The 15892-nt window shown below is 42.9% G+C and overlaps 1 protein-coding gene across 1 annotated transcript in view; it reads right to left on the bottom strand.

Annotated features, from left to right (window-relative positions):
- The window catches only part of SORCS3 (sortilin related VPS10 domain containing receptor 3), a 556391-nt gene that overhangs the window by 83855 nt on the left and 456644 nt on the right, over positions 1-15892 (bottom strand). Inside the window, exons 9-11 of the mRNA XM_045569400.1 lie at positions 14710-14889; positions 5851-5997; positions 3425-3527 (exon numbers count right to left, since the gene is read on the bottom strand). Coding sequence (XP_045425356.1) covers positions 3425-3527; positions 5851-5997; positions 14710-14889 — 430 coding nt within the window. The remainder of the gene's footprint in view (positions 1-3424; positions 3528-5850; positions 5998-14709; positions 14890-15892) is intronic.

The raw sequence follows: 15892 nt of genomic DNA on the forward strand, positions 1-15892 counted from the left end.
TGGTGGTTGTGCTAACCTGAAGCATTGTGCTAAGAAGGATTCAGAAGCCATGTGTTATTTCAACAGAACAGAATGTGGTGAACCATTAATATCTACCAAGGGTGGTAGAGAGAGAGGGATGTAGGAGCACAGTCACCCCAGAGCAATGTATCTGCCATCCCTGGCATGGCTTCTAAGGATATAGCTTATCACCTCTTACCCTCCCTAGAAGTTCTGCAAACACCTTCAGCTTCCCTTTCAAAGCTTGACTAGGATGGCTCGAGGGGCTTGATGGTGGTAAGAACCCAAGGCTACAGTGTGAAGGCTACTTTTTAAAATATCTTCTATCAATTGAATGGAGCCCTGAAAGAAATACTGCTCATCACAGGGACCAGAAAGTTGGTTCCCAGATGAAGGAATGGAAAACATGTATCCAGGACAAATTGGTCTTTGAACATGCCCAGTCCCTAAGTCGTCCTGTGGGGAACCTCTGACAGGAAGGGCTTGGGCTATGGTGCCAGAGAAGGAGGATATGAAGAAGGAGCCTTGCTGGCTGCAGTGGAACCAGGGAGGCTCAGTCAAAGTGGCCACTGAGCAGGCTGGGAGAAAGAGATGTGGCTGTCACCCACGTGAGCGCTGTGACAGGTGATAGCAAGGAGAAGTGAGATGGAGAAGGACAAGGAGCTTCTATCACCAACAGCTGAGCTGGTAAATCACGAAGGTCCCACTGCCCTTTTTGGAAGCTTTAAACAACTTGCTTTTGCCCTTATTTCCTCCCAGTGCTATTCTTCTCTGCTCCTCAGTTAAACACTTTTGAAAAAAATAAAAGAGGAAGTGAGAGAGTTTTGAAGTCCTCTGGGGGTTAAAGATGCTTCTCTCACCACGTCTGGTGGCAGTGTAAGGAGTTGCCCACCCCGGGTGACTAAAGGCTCAGTGGAGAAGGAAGTAGACGGTGCACAATCAACAGCAGGGTGGGGGACGTGACATCTGTTCCCATTCGCCCTCAGTCTGCATCTGTAAATTGGGGGGGACAGTGATCACCGTTTCTAAATCACAGGACCATTGTGCAGGGAAAGTGCTTTGCACACTGTAAGGCACTGTGAGGAGGCAAGGTCTTTACTACTGGCTGGAAACCCAGGGTTAAGGACATTGAGAATCCTGGTGCTTCTGCTTGCTAAAAACAATTGCCAAACTCTCCAGACTGAAATCCCATCCGCCTTCTGAGATGTCCTCAACAGGAGTTAGAAATGAACCCCATAGTATACTTTTATTCATGCAGCTTCCCTAGGACTACATCTCAATGTGAGGTGAGAAGAGGGGGCAGGTAGTGGGATGGGAGGGGAGAGCCCAGGGTTCCTGACACCTGAAGGAAGGCAGGTGCAAGGCCTGGGTGTGGGAAAGGGCCCTGCACACACAGGCTCCACCCAGGCCGCTGAAGGCATGCCTCATGGCTGACCTCATAGTTTTCCTGATGGGACCAGACAAGCAGGACAAGGAGAAGCTGGGTACAAGGAGGTGCGCACCATTGATTTAGCTCTGGCTTTTCACTGGGGTCTCGTCAGCTGTGTTAGATCCCTCCCAATGTGCCAGGGCATGGCAAAAAGCCTCAAGAGTAACCACAGGGGAAGGAAAAAGGAATCAGTCAATTCTGATATACAAACAAAAAATAATTCAAAAACAAATCTTTAATGTCTGCATGTTTGTTAATTTACTAAAAGACTAATGTAGAAGCACATGCTGGTCACAGGTAATGAGCACCACTAATCCCACCTTGCTAAGTGCTAAGCATTCTGCCAGGTTGCACCGACACACACTTCCATCTCTAATTTTTACAACACCCCTGCAGGGTAGAAAACACCCTAGTTTTACCAATGAGGAAAATGAAGCCCAGAGGTTAAAAACTAAGCCAAATCCACAAGGCTAGTAAGCTCAGAGCTCAGCCTGGAAGGTGGGAGGACAGGGTTTCTGAGCTTCATTGTATGCATAGTACTTGCATATGAGATAGGAGGTGAACAAATTATATCATCCACCGCAGAAGAACAGTTTGAACTTCCAAAATATTAATGATGATGACAGGTAACATATATTGAGTATTCAATATGCCCTAGGCACTGTTCTAAGCATTTTAAATTCATTGCTTCATTTAATCCTGCCATTCTATTATGTTAGTACTATTATTCCCACTTTGCCAATGAAAACACTGAAGATCGGAGTGGTTAAGACACATAAAACAATGCCTGGCTTTACAGTAAGCTTTCAAATAATATTATTAATAACTTTTATTATTGATCACTGTTTTCCAGCATTGCTTCTAGTCTAGCTCTGGGCCTCCTGTGGGCCTTGAGGAGAGGTACAAGGTGTAGCAACCCCTGAGTTGGAAGGACCAATCTGCATAAATGATACAGTGTGGGGCTCACTCCCCACGCCAGGGAGCAGCAAGAGAGCCCTAATCTCTCACTGGCCAGGCTTCCCTGAGCCCAGTGGCGTTAAGCACGGTGGAGCCCATCCACGACGGGTTGAGAGGAGCTGACGGACATGCCAGAAGGCTACACTAGCTGCCAGACTGATTAGAGTGGCAGGTCACTGGCAATGTCTAAAAACTCACAGAGTTGGGGGCTTGGAAATGAAGCCATGTCTAGGAGAGCAGGAACTCCAGAGGCCAGAGCTTTGAGTTGATGAGAGAAAACAGAATGTACCAGCTCAGAAAGTCACTGTGAATATATCTGCTTTCATTAGAAGAAAAAGCTGCTTAACACTAGAGCTGTAACTTTCGAGATGAGAAGCCTGCCTTGATTCATGCCATCAATGTATTCCTGAAAAGGTTTATGTAAATCCAGCGCATGCTAATCAGAGCACACTCCCCCGGGAGACTCTCACTTTCATCTCAGAGTCACTTTATCTTCATTTCTGATGGATGTTCAGTGGACAATGGTTCCAACAATGCAACCTTAAGTTTTTCTGCCCTCTACCCCAGGCTCTCAGCCAAGTGGTTAATCATGTGTAAACAAACCTTAACATGCACCAGAGACCTCCTGATTAAAAACAGTTCAGGGGTGAAACCCTTTGTAAAGAATCCTCTGTGTAAAGAGAAAACGACCCTAACTCATATTTGGTGAGCCAGGAAGTTTATATATCATGTTTTCTTAAAGCGTGAGTTCCCTATTACAAACAATCTTTCTGATCAGTCAGTTTACTCTGAGAGGAACCCTGGCCTCTTGCTAAGCACAGGGGACTGCTCTGTGACGGGGGGATGATGCATTAACCCAGAAGTTACAAATGTCTGGAGCTCTTTGCATCCTAGGTTCTTGGATGGGCAGCGGGGATCTATGAACCCTGCATATTTTCTGGAGAGAGTTCCCAAATGAGTCCATGGTCCAAAAATGGGTGATGAACTTATTTCTAGAAGCCCTCAGAGAGGAAGAAGCGCAGGGAATGCTTTCCTTACCTGTAGCCACCACAAGTCCTGGGGCTGTCTCCTTGCTGGAGATTCTTCCCGAGGAATAGGGGTTTTCAGAGAGCTGCAAGTGCAGGTGTAAGGAACAGAAGGGCTAAAATGGAGAAGAAAATAGTTTCATTCCAGGAAACTCCAGACACCCCCCACTGCCCCACTGGAGATGGGGCTTCCGGATGTTCAGCTTCCAGAAATAGAAAGGTGTTAGGCAATGAGTTACACGCTTAGTTTTGGGTCAAGGTCACCTCCACCTGAGATGGCCAGGTATGTAGACATTTGGAGTCACCCTGGGCACCTTTCACAGCTGTTTCCTGCCCCTGCTCACACCCACAAGCCAGCACCTGCCCCTCTCCTCCTCACCCAACCCATCTATCAAGGCCTGGTTCCCAGCTTGTTGAGCCTAAGAAATATTGATTTATAGAAATGCCCCATATATTTTTAGAGACAGATATGATTTCAGAAGTCAAGCAAGGCTTTGCCCTAAAGGAAAATGCAAACATATTAGTTCGCATATCAAAAGCTGCCTCGCCTCAGAAGGGTGTCTCAATGGTCAGTAGCAGCTGTAATCCGGACCTATGGCTCTCTCCTGTTTTGAAAGACAAAGCAGGTCTTGCCTAGAGCCACGGGATGCCAGAGCTGATCAACAAAGACAGGCCACCAGACATGAGAGCTGACCATAAGATATGCTGCCTGAGCCAGGCCCAGACGGAACCATGAGGTTAAAGTAAATAGCATAAGAGACAGCTCATGCTTGACTTCTTAAATCTGTGTTCTAATACATGATAACTAGAGCTACAATGTCTCTGTTTTTGCTAAAATAATAGGCTTATCATAAAACTTAGAAGTTTGCCCTAAGAAGATTTTATAACTCATTGTTCACCTAGATAGAGTTAGTTAAAGGATCTGTAGTAGCCTTTTAGAAGACTTTGACCCTAAACCAAACCACCTATTATTATGTAAATCCCGTTACCCTTAGCAACCAAAAACCTGTACCTGTGCTATAAGTATCTGTGTAAAACTTCAGTCTGGGTTGCATTTCCATGGGAAGAGATGTAACCTTCCGGGCACCCTGCTTTATCTATCTTCGTAAATCTTTACTTTATAAACTATATCTTTGGCTCTGTGTATTATTGTTATTTCTGTTTCCTACTATTTTTTTATCCTTTGTGACAACCCTTGCCTGAGGGACCCAAACTTTTGCAGGGAGTGTAGCTAACCCCCCGCACCAGCTGGCTTTATGAAGCCTCCCTGACCACCCCTCCTCCAGGATGACACGGACTTTCTCCCATATCTGACCTTGGCCATCAGCTCTCTCCCTGGAGCTCTGAGGGGCCACTGGGAGGAGTGAAGGGAAAGCTACATGAAACAGCCCAGGCCTCTACCCTCGTCTTCAACCAGACTGTTTCTGTTCTACCTGTTTTATGCAGTTTGTTCCTGTTTATAATTTTACTTATGGTATTTGACATCATCATCTAAAACTCATATAAGTCTCTGTTCTCTATTTATTTATTTATCCCCACTGGGGTGTTCTTATTGTAAAAGGGTTTAGGGATTTATACATATATATCCTATACAATAAATAAAAATGAGATGATGAAATAGAAGAAAAGAGAAAATTTGGTTAAGCAAATAAGATGAAGCCATGGGTAATGTCTGAGGAAAAAAAGATCATGCCGTGACCAGTTCCTAGAGGAGGGCAGCCATTCGTTTCGGCCTTCCTAGTACTCACAGCAAAATAACATGGAATTACACTGAAGACTACACACAGAGAATGGCTCTGTCTGTCCTATTTATCACTATATCACCAGTTTTTAATATAGCATCTAGTCTATGATAAGGGGTTAATAAATCTTTTTCAGTTAGTGATAAAAGGTAACCTTTTTCTCAGGAGAATCAGAACCATTTCTGGGACCTTATGATAGTTTCTTGAACAGGGCCTCATTCAGAGGGCACTGAGGGTTGTGAATTTTATTGTTAATTAGCTGTATTTTCTCCCCACCTGGAGTTTCAGCACATGGGGCCTGAGATACCATCTCACACGTCACGTCTTCCACAGTGCCTGCCCCAATACCCCACTATTCCTTACAGCAAGAACCCGAAAATGCTGAGACCGATTACCTGTCCCATATGGACATTGCAGCTTGACCTTTCCTGTGCTCCCAAGATGTCCTTTGCTCACTCCAACATCTATCAGGCATTTATCAAGACACAATGCAGTGTGTCAGCTTCGGTTCACAGAGTGTTACTGCCACCGAGCTCTGGCTGGGTCTGAGTCCACGGGCCAATGCCCTGGGAGTTGTAGGAAATGACTGCTGAACACCAGACCAGTTCCCGAGTCCCCCTGATGAAAGAAAGCCCCTGACGCAGCATCCCCGTTAACCAGCCTGGCCCTGAACTTCACATGAGACAGGGTAACTGACCAGCAGGCAGTGCACTGGGCTTCCCCTCAGGTCCACATCTGGAGCTTGCAGTAGGCGCCAATCCCTGCCTTTGTTGTAAGTGATGTATGTCTTCACCTGGTCATCCACCTTCTTGTTTGCCAGGAATATCCCTTTGATACCTGCTACCTAGGAAAAAAGGTGAGAGATGGAGAACCGTGTTGGGCCAAAACGCCTGTGGGCTTGGAGAAGCCCTGAGAAAAGCCCTGTCATTTTCCTCAGTATGTTGGGGGGACAAATAGGAAGGGAAAGAACATGGTGAGAAATGTAGTATGCCACGTGGTCTCCCAAAGGGTTTAAGAAGTTCATCTCTGTACCCTACGCCACCAGCCCCGATGTCCCGTCCCTCTCTTACCCACTTATTTTGTCCCACTTTATGTGTCTCTGTCCTTAGTTCTGTAGGACCTGATCTTCAACGGATTATTAATATTCCCTGTGAATTGGGATGGTCGATAACAGAAGGAGTTACCCCTTCTAGAGAACAGGTGCTTTTCCTCAGGAGGGGCTTACAGATGGGTTTTCAAGACATCAAGGGATAATCCTTAATAGTGGCAGTCAAGGCATCATGATTAGTAGTAAGGTAGATATTTTTGAGGAGACCCAGATCGGACACTGGGCATCCACCTCTTTCCATGCCACGAGTTCACTGGGTGACTTTGGATAACTCACATGTCATCTCTGGGTCTCAGCCAGTGGTCACTTTGAAATTGGTGGAATACACCCTATTCCTCCTCTTTTCCCCAGTTGGCTGGCAAGATCCCTGGGATAACTGAAGTGCTCTTGCCAGTGTTCCTGATGCATCAGGATTTGCAGGCCTTTGATATTTTGAAGGGAAAAGAGCATCACCACAAAGCAAGCAACTAGAGGATTAAAGGAGATTTATCACCCAGCAGGGTACCAGGGTGGGCACAAATCCCACTCAAAGTCTTAATTCCTTCTGTTCTACAGGCTGGGCAAGAAGACCAGACATTTAAAACAAAACAACAGTGTCCTGTGTCAAAGAAACATTCCCTTAACTTTCCACAGAAGTTCCAGCATGCTCCAAAGCCAAAAGGCAATTCAAATCATTTAAATACGTACAAACTATATGTCAAATGGCACGTTTTGTGGGTATCAGGTATCTCAAGGTTTTAATTGTATTTGTTCCCCTGCTTCAGGGATCGTGGCCAACTGAGGTGCACTGCACACTGCAGTTCTGAGGAGGAAAGGGGGAGTTCCACAGACGAGAGCTGTGTGGGTTTTTTATTTTAGTTTTTTAATGGCATAATTTAGTCGATGAAATAAAAAGTCTTTTTTTTTTTTTTAAGTAACCTGATTGGCCTTGAAAGGGAATGCCAACCCAAATAAAAATAAACAAACAAAGAAATGGACTGAGAATGTCAGGAGGAGAGTAGAAGTATTTGGAAGGACACCACTGGGGCAATTTGACAAAGGGCCAGCAATGGAATTGATTAGATTCCTGCCTTGGACAGAGGGTAGTTAAGGAGAGAAGCCAAGGTATGTGTTGGGGGGGGGCACTAGTGTCACAGGCATGCCCTTCCTCAGAGGCACCCTCCCTGCCCTCACGGCTGACAGGACCATTTCCAGAAGGGTGGCATCTCAAATGCTCGTCTAGGGGCTCTGAGGCCCCCACATTGCCTTGGTCTTTAAAATCAACTGCAAAGGTGTTTCTCCTAAACTTCACTGCCAATCCTCACAGAGAATGGAATATGGGTTTCTCTAGAACCTTCTGCCTGATGGAGGCCTTTCAGCATTCTCTCTGGCCACAAAGCTGGTGCTTTTTCTGCTGGACCCCCGGCTAATGATTCCAGGTAATGTCTCACTTTCCTAAACTAGTCCTCCCTGCCACCCCCGCAGCCCCAATGTGTGCCCATGGCCTTGTTCCACTTCCTGGGAGAAAGTATACAGGTCAGACTCAGACTCCTGGGCCCACAATCCCACTGTGCCTGGGGTGCTGCTCTCACTCCTCCTCCACCCCCAGCTTTATGCTCCACAGCATGAAACACCAGCCACTGTGCCAGGCCACCTCTGTGTTCTTCCAGGCCAGCATGTTTAGCAAATGGAACGGTCATTGCATGTTTTCCCACTGAGAGCTGCACCACTCAGAAGGATATCTTCTGCGTGTCCCATATGTTCCGAGAACAAAATCAGGAGAATGAGGACTAAAAAGATGCAGAAAGGAGAAGTTTCCAGGGAACCTATGTGTAGCTCTAAAGGCATCTCTCCTGCAGTTTTACATAATGCCACAGCAATCTCCCTCCTGTCTGAAAGAACCAGGACACTTCCCATTTGTATTTGGATAGTTCAAAGCCCTTACATTATTACTGAATTGCTTTTTCTTGGCTCCATGTCTTGTATAAATGAACTATAACTTTGGAGGATGCTTTGCTTTTGTGTACCCTAGGCCAACAGTTTTCAAACTTTTGACTGCAACCCAAGTAAGAAATATGTTTATGTTGTAACCTAGAAGACTCATAGCCATATATGCATGTATGTGTACACAGGTATGCACACAGATATTTCTGACACAAAAGTATGATGAAACACTACTTACACTCACTGCGTGCAATGTAAAGGAATTGGAGAATGAGACATGCATTGTAACTCTCCTTCATCCAAGGAGGTAGTTAGCATCCAATAAACTTGAAGCATGTTTCCTCCCACTGTTGTGCAGAATCAGAGGTATGACTGCTGCTGCTGGTCCCAGGAGCCCAGGGAGAAGGGGACCATGTGATGGTGCCAAGACAAGAGGGCAGTACCAGGTGTCAAGCCTGTGTGGCCCACTTTCCCTCTGGGAATCAATTTGAGGTGCAGAGGGAAACCGACAGCAGGCCCCTTGGCAGAGCTCTGAGTCCAGGTGGCATGGTCATCTGTTGGTCACCTCCCTGGGACCTCAGGACAAAGAAGCCAGGGCTCTGCTGACAAAAGCAATTACTGTGATCTGCCTTGGGCTGTCCCTAGAGTGGGACCTGTGGTGAGGGGCCGATGAAGGTCAGTTCAGGGAAAAGGTCCCTGTGGAGTCGATAAGCAGCTGTCCATCTGGCCTAAGAAGGGCCACTGAAGGTCATGATGAAGCAGAGGGTGGAGGGAAGGCTCCGGGGAGAGGAAAGGCAAGGAAACACCAGTAAGATGGGCAAAGAGACCAGGACACTGAGGCTGGGTCAGGAGGCTTCATTTTGTCCATCCCAGTCTAGTGGGGTCAACTTAATTAGTCACTGGATAAATGCAAATAAAACCCATAATGAGGTACTACTAGGTCCCTATCAGAATGGCTAAACACACACATACATACACACACATACCCCAAACAAAACAAGTACTGGTGAAGACATGAAGTAGCTGCAACTCTCATATTGCTGGTGGGGATGTGAAGTGGCCCTGCCACTTTGGAAACAGTTTGGTGACTTCTTGTGAACATATACTTAACTCAACAACCCTACTCCTAAGTATGTGCCCATGAGAAATAAAAACTTATGTTCATGGGAATGTCTATAAAAGTTTTATTCATAATCCTGCACAAACCTGCAAACAACCCAAATGTTCTTCAACTAGTGAATGGATAACAAACGATGGCACAGCCACACAATGGAATACTACTCAGAGATCAAGAGAACATCTGTTGATATACTCAACAACATGGGTGAATCTCACATACATTATTGTAGACAGAAGAAAAGTCAGACTGTAACGGTTACCTACTATGCAATTCCATTCATTGACTCTCTAGAAAAAGCAAAACTGGAGACAAAGAAAAGTGAGATTGCTGTTTGTCAGTAACTATGGATGGATGGCCATAAGAGGGAATATTTTGGGTAACGGAACTGTTCTATATTTTGATTGTGGTGGTAGTTTCACAATTGTATGCACAAATCAAAGTTCATATAACTGTATACCAAAAAGGGTAAATTTTACTGTGTAAAAATTATACCTCAATAAAAAAAATCAGATGTGAAAAAAATGTATAGGGGAAGAGCCTGAGTTTTTGTCCCAGACATGGATTCCTTCAAATGTAGCACCACCAGCTGTAGGATCTGAGTGAAGTTAATAAATTCTCTGCAATCTCATAGGCACAATGAGAAATGGGACCTACTACAAAGACATGTTGTGAGAGATAAATAAGAAAAAATATATAAATTATTTACGATTTTGAAATCCAATACAGTAGCCGGTAGCCATATGGCTACTTAAAATTTGGCTAGTGAGACTAAGAAACTGATTTTTAATTTTACTTAATTTTAACCAATATAAATTTAAATTTAAAAATGGATACCCAACTCAATTATTGGCAAACTTTTCAGTATGTTTGGAATAACTTGAGTATATCAATCTCCTTTTTCTACTGTAACTTTGATAAAATGTAAATACAGATCAAGTATTTCTGGTGAAAATTTAGCATATGAATTGAGATGCATGGGAAGTTAAAATATATCCAGGATTTTTCAGACATAGTATCGAAAAAATATAAAATATCTCAATAATGTTTCATATTGAGCATAGATTGAAATTCTATTACTTAGATACTTTGTTTAAATAAAATATATTATTACAATTAATTTCATTTGTTTATTTTTTACTTTTTAATGTGTGTGGTAAAAATTTAAAAGTGTATATTCAGTTCACGTTATCTATTTATTTGACAGTGCTAGCCTAAGGCATTTGCTGGGCATGCTGTTGCTATTATTATAAGCAGTTATAAGTGTGATGCATCCAGGAAAGCATTGAAGAAAATGCAACAAGCCAGCAGTTCAAAAAATGTTTCCATAATATAACTGTGGGTTTTGGAAAGAATATTTGTTTCTTGATTTATCAGTGGAAAGTAATTAAAAAGAAATGAATGGGTGCAGTGCGCACCATCTGGGGGATGGACAGGCTTGAAGCTCTGACTTGGGTGGAGCAAAGGCAATATACGTAACCTAAACATTTGTATCTCCATAATATGCTGAAACAAAAAAAGTAAAAAAGAAATGTAGTTTATAGTTGGGAATGTGAAGAAACTACAATAAAACTCTGTATGAAAAGAGTGTTTGTTATAAGAATACAAAAATAAATACTAAGCACATCCAACAGGCGATATTCACAAGCAACACCAGCCATGTTTTCAAGGAGTGGGCTTCTGACACCTTAAAGAAGAGAATGATTATTATTTGGTCTCCAAGTGTTATTTTCTCCCCTAATTATGTAATTACAGCCATGGCAATATTGTACTTCGAGGACGGGATTAGACAAAGAACAAGCAAGAGAATCTCTCTCTACAGTGGAAGTCTACTCCAACAGATTTGAAATGGGAATTGTCCCAGCCTTGCCAGATTTGGGGGAATGCAGCAGGATTGATCTCCATCCATGTCTTCTCAGTGCCAAGGTTTACAAGGTGAATTCCCAAATAAGTGCTTGCTTTTGTTTCTTCTCCATTGTCAAGAAGAGGCTTGAGAGGTCCATGCATTAAGACGGAGTGATACACCAGTAGCTTTATGAGGCCAAGGTCAGCCCAAGTTACCTGACATCTGAAAATTACCTAAAGGCATCTACGACCTTCCAGTCAATAGGAAATGGGTGTAATGTCCTATCACAATATAAAGTTACAAATCAACCTGGCACTGGGGATTACATCATGTATACAAATATTTTCTGAGCATGTATATGTGAGGAGAAAAGATAGAGAAATACTATCCCACAGAATAAATGCCCAACTCTTCAGTCAAGCTCTTTACCGGTATCTTTACAATCATCTCCATTACTCCACAAGGCCATTCAACATTCCATACAAAAGGACCTCTACTCATCTAACTCTGGTTCTCTGCTTCTCATCTCCAGCAATTCATCATTTAAGCCAACTCATCTCCCCAAATTCCTCAAGTTGGAATTAATCTTCCTCTTTTGTGACTCCGCAACCTGGTATAATCACACCTCTAACACAAGTCAGACTATGGTCACTATCCTACAGAGTCACTTATATCCTTCAAAGAGATTGTCTCATACACCAGTCCTTATATCACCAAACAAAATATACTCCATAAAAGTGTGTTAATTTAGCTGAATTGAATGTGAAAACTTACTGGTTTTCCCCAGCTGCATTATTCAAGGGCATTTGTAGTCCAGAAAAATTGTAGTGTATTTGCTAACTGGCCATATGGTACACAACCTGAGCTTCTACGAGAATCCCCAGTAAAGAAGGTTAAATTCTAATGATCCTTAGCTCCAATTAAATGGAGCTTTATGTCCAAACCACAGAATTTTAAGGTCCAGGTGCAAAATGGCATTGTCCTCTAAAAATCTTCAGTATGGTCATGGTCTAAATAATTTCAGGTTCCAATTTATCCAGTTGGTATTAAATGACTTCTGGAGTCTGAAACCCAGCTCCTTATCCAGCCCTCATTCTTGTCCCCAATGAGCATCTATTCTACACAATTAGCCTGGCTAGTTCACTGCCTCACAAATCTGCACCATCCATTCAATGGTTGGCTCATTCCGTTCTTAACATTTGGAATGCCTCCACTTCTTCCCTTTTTCCTTGCCAGGGCAGAAGACTGATAATCAGAGTGGTAACTTTGAGGAAAAAAAATGGGCATGTACAGCTCATCCCCATGTCCCCTCTTTTAGGAATCTACCTGCAAAGATCACATCCTCTGCACCTCAGTGCTATGGTATTTTAGGAACAGGCTTCTATAGCAGAGCCTTTAATTTACCATTTCTGCCTGTCATTGGATAGATGAATCCAATTCTGGGGTATAGTATTAGCATCCCTCTTCCTTCTACATTATTTTAAAAGCAATAAAGTTGTGTTTGATCTCCATTTGTCTCCTCCCTTTTCTCTGTCTCAGTTGGTTCCACCATTGGACAGGTAGAAGAGGAACTTTGTTTACTGACCCCCTCAAACCCCAACAAACTAGACTGCAAGCTCATGGAGGGTAAGAACCATATACCTGTCCCGCTTTCCTTGTGGGCTTGAACACAAAGTAGGGGCACACTTAACCCTGGTAAAACTGAATGGAGAACAAACTCAACAGTAATAGTTTTTTTCAGAAAAGGTGCCCTGCTTGGTACGTCTTGCTTCTCTATAGAAGCAATGACACCATGCATTTTTTTTCTTCAACAAGACTGAAAACACAAGACCAACCCCAACAGGAAGAAAAAAAATTACATGTATCTGGGCACATTGTTCATTTTGATTCATGTTCCCCTTCATATCACAGTGTTTCCTTGTTCTAAATGACCAAGGATTTTCAGGCTTCCTTTTCTTGCGAAGGAACAGCACAACAGCATAGTGACAAACTCCCCCACTGTATAAAGAGGGTCAATTCATAGGAATTTCTTCACTACAAGGTCATCTGCAGCATTGTCTGCCCCTTCTCCTATTTTAGTCTGATCACAGGGGCACGTCTTATCTCTATAGCCTTATTTGTACAAACAAGAACTTGGAATGGCCTGAGTCCTAGGATCATTAATCCAAACCCTCCCACAAGATATAATGTATTGCCCAATAACAAAGGCGTATTTCTGCCTCCTGGTACGATTAGATGCATGGAAGTGTAAGCTTCCCAAAGGTTATACCCCTTAGTCATCTCTACCAGTCTTTACAACTCTGTGAAAAAATCTGGAACATTACCCAAACTGGGTCCTTATTGTCAAAGGGAATTATTTCAGCACGTTAGTTACCTTCTAGGAAATCAGGATATTTCTACTGATGTTGTTTTCTACCCGATGACATTCACTCCCATTTTTAAAAAATGTACTTCCATTCCTCTCCTGCCTTTGTGCTATCCCTATACCTAATAGAACAGCCTCCACCTTAAATATTTCCACCAGTCTCAGTAGCCACCTTACATATCAGTGTAGGGATGCTAGAACTTTGATAGGCACTGCTCAGAGGAGATCACTGGAGAGCAGAAGCCCATGCACTTACTCCTCTGTCCTGAAAACCACACCCACTCCTCAAAGAGGAAAACCATGAGGGAGCAGCTCACCCAGGCATCTGAGGCTAACACCCAGAACAGACAACTTATCTCCTTCCACGAATGATCTCAACCATCACAGCCTGTGTAGATTTGACCATCAGTCACTGGTGAATGTTGGATAATGATACACATCTTCTCTGTTCAAATCAAACCTTCATATCCAGGTGGTCCCTTCACTGTGGCCAGGGCTGTCAAAGGTCACAGACTGTCACTAGAGGCATGAAAAAGCATTACATCTTCAGGGTCACTGAAACTAGATATTTTTTTTTCCAGTGACTATGTGGAATCACTTGATTTTCCAGATAAATTATTCTTTAACTGGTGATCTCATTAAAGAAAACAATATAAGTGACATACTTATGCCAAAGCCAGTTTTTAACCCCACACAAATGTTGGCATCAGGTGCCACCTTAGAAAAACCCTCACTCCTGTTACTGGTATTTGTTTTTCTTTTCTTATAAAATTTGTTCATAAAACATGATTTTCCAAATAATTTAAGGTGCATAAATAGCCCTACTCCCTCCACCTGGGGCCCATAAGAAGAAGCACAGAGTTTACAAAGCTACACGAAAACTCACCTAGTCCAAGTACCTTCATTTCTAGCTTATAATCATGCTCATGCATATAAGAATGTCAACTTTATTGAGTCAGCCACCCCGTGAGATACTGTACATACATTCCCTCATCTTGTAATAATCTCATTGGGTAAATATTTATCTCCATTTTATTGGACTTGAGGTACAGAGAAGTTAAGTTCCTTGCCAAAAGTCACACAGCTGCTAAGTGGTACAGCTGGGACCTGAACTCAGAACTGAAATGCTTGTGTTTATACCATTAAAACTCATGAAAAAGAGGTAGATCCAGGGGAAGGAAAATTTTGGCTACATACCTCATACAATTCGATAATGATGTTTCCCATTAGGCCTCGGCTGCTCTTAATGTTCTCCATGGCCAGAGTGAAGTAGATCCCACTCGTGTCTGAGATATAGAGATTGTACGTGTCATTCTGGTTCCATTCTTGGACTGCTGCAAACACTTGGTTCTCATCGGTACTGATGATGTGCATGTCCTGGAAGAAGATGGAAGGCCTGTAAGGCAGCAGATCTCCACATCTCTCTGCTCAGTGGGACTCCGAGTAATTACCATGACTTATGAAAAGCTCGAATTATAGGCAATGTTAAACAATTCTGTCTCAGACCAAGGCTATAAATTATGGGCTTCATGATCTCTATTCCTTACTAAGTGAAAGCAAGATAGGCATAAGTGGCTTTGGTTGATATTGTTTTCCATGGCTTCCGAGGACTCATCCACTTTCATTTTTTTTTTTTTATATCTGAAAGTTAGTATTATGCCAACAGAGGCAGACAGCCTTGCAAAGAAGACAGGGCCTATCCTGTCTTCAGATCTTCATTTATGTTTTCAAGTTTTATGATGTAATGGCTTGTACATTTTTTAGCACCTTCAGAGTCATGAGGATTGCAAGAACAGTGCCATGGAGGCATAGCCAATGGTTGGGGCTCTCCACTTCCAATCCTGTTTTAATCACAGTAGCGCAACTTGAACTTGTTGTAACCGGAGTCCTGTGTAATATTTTAGAAGTACTTGGTAAGGGAGGTTCTGCTGCTCATAAAATAAAATTATATTTGAAAATCAATGATATGGAGGAAAGAATACTCAACCTGGAATTTAGTGTTATGAATCACAGTGTAAGCACTGCTATAAGTCAGCAGCATCATGGTGAATGTGTCAATCTCCCTGAACTTCAATTTTCTCACCTAAATAATGAAAAGGTTGGGCTACCAAGAAAAGTACCTAATATTTAGACATTATTCTAAGTCACCTAAATGTACTGTCTCAATTAAAAATCAATATGATTCTGTGATGGAGGTGGTATTATTATTTCCATTTTGCTGAAGAGTAAACTAAGGCGCACAGTTTACTGATTTGTTTCAGATCATACAGTAAATGGCAGAACCAGGTTTTGAACCTCTGTGGTCTAATGCTAACTGAATGGTTAGCTTCCACCCATTTGGATATATAGCCTCTAAATTAGGGATTTCAAAGTGATGACT

Source organism: Lemur catta, chromosome 14 (genome assembly GCF_020740605.2).
Source record: "Lemur catta isolate mLemCat1 chromosome 14, mLemCat1.pri, whole genome shotgun sequence".
In the NCBI taxonomy this organism is placed as follows: Eukaryota; Metazoa; Chordata; class Mammalia; order Primates; family Lemuridae; genus Lemur; species Lemur catta.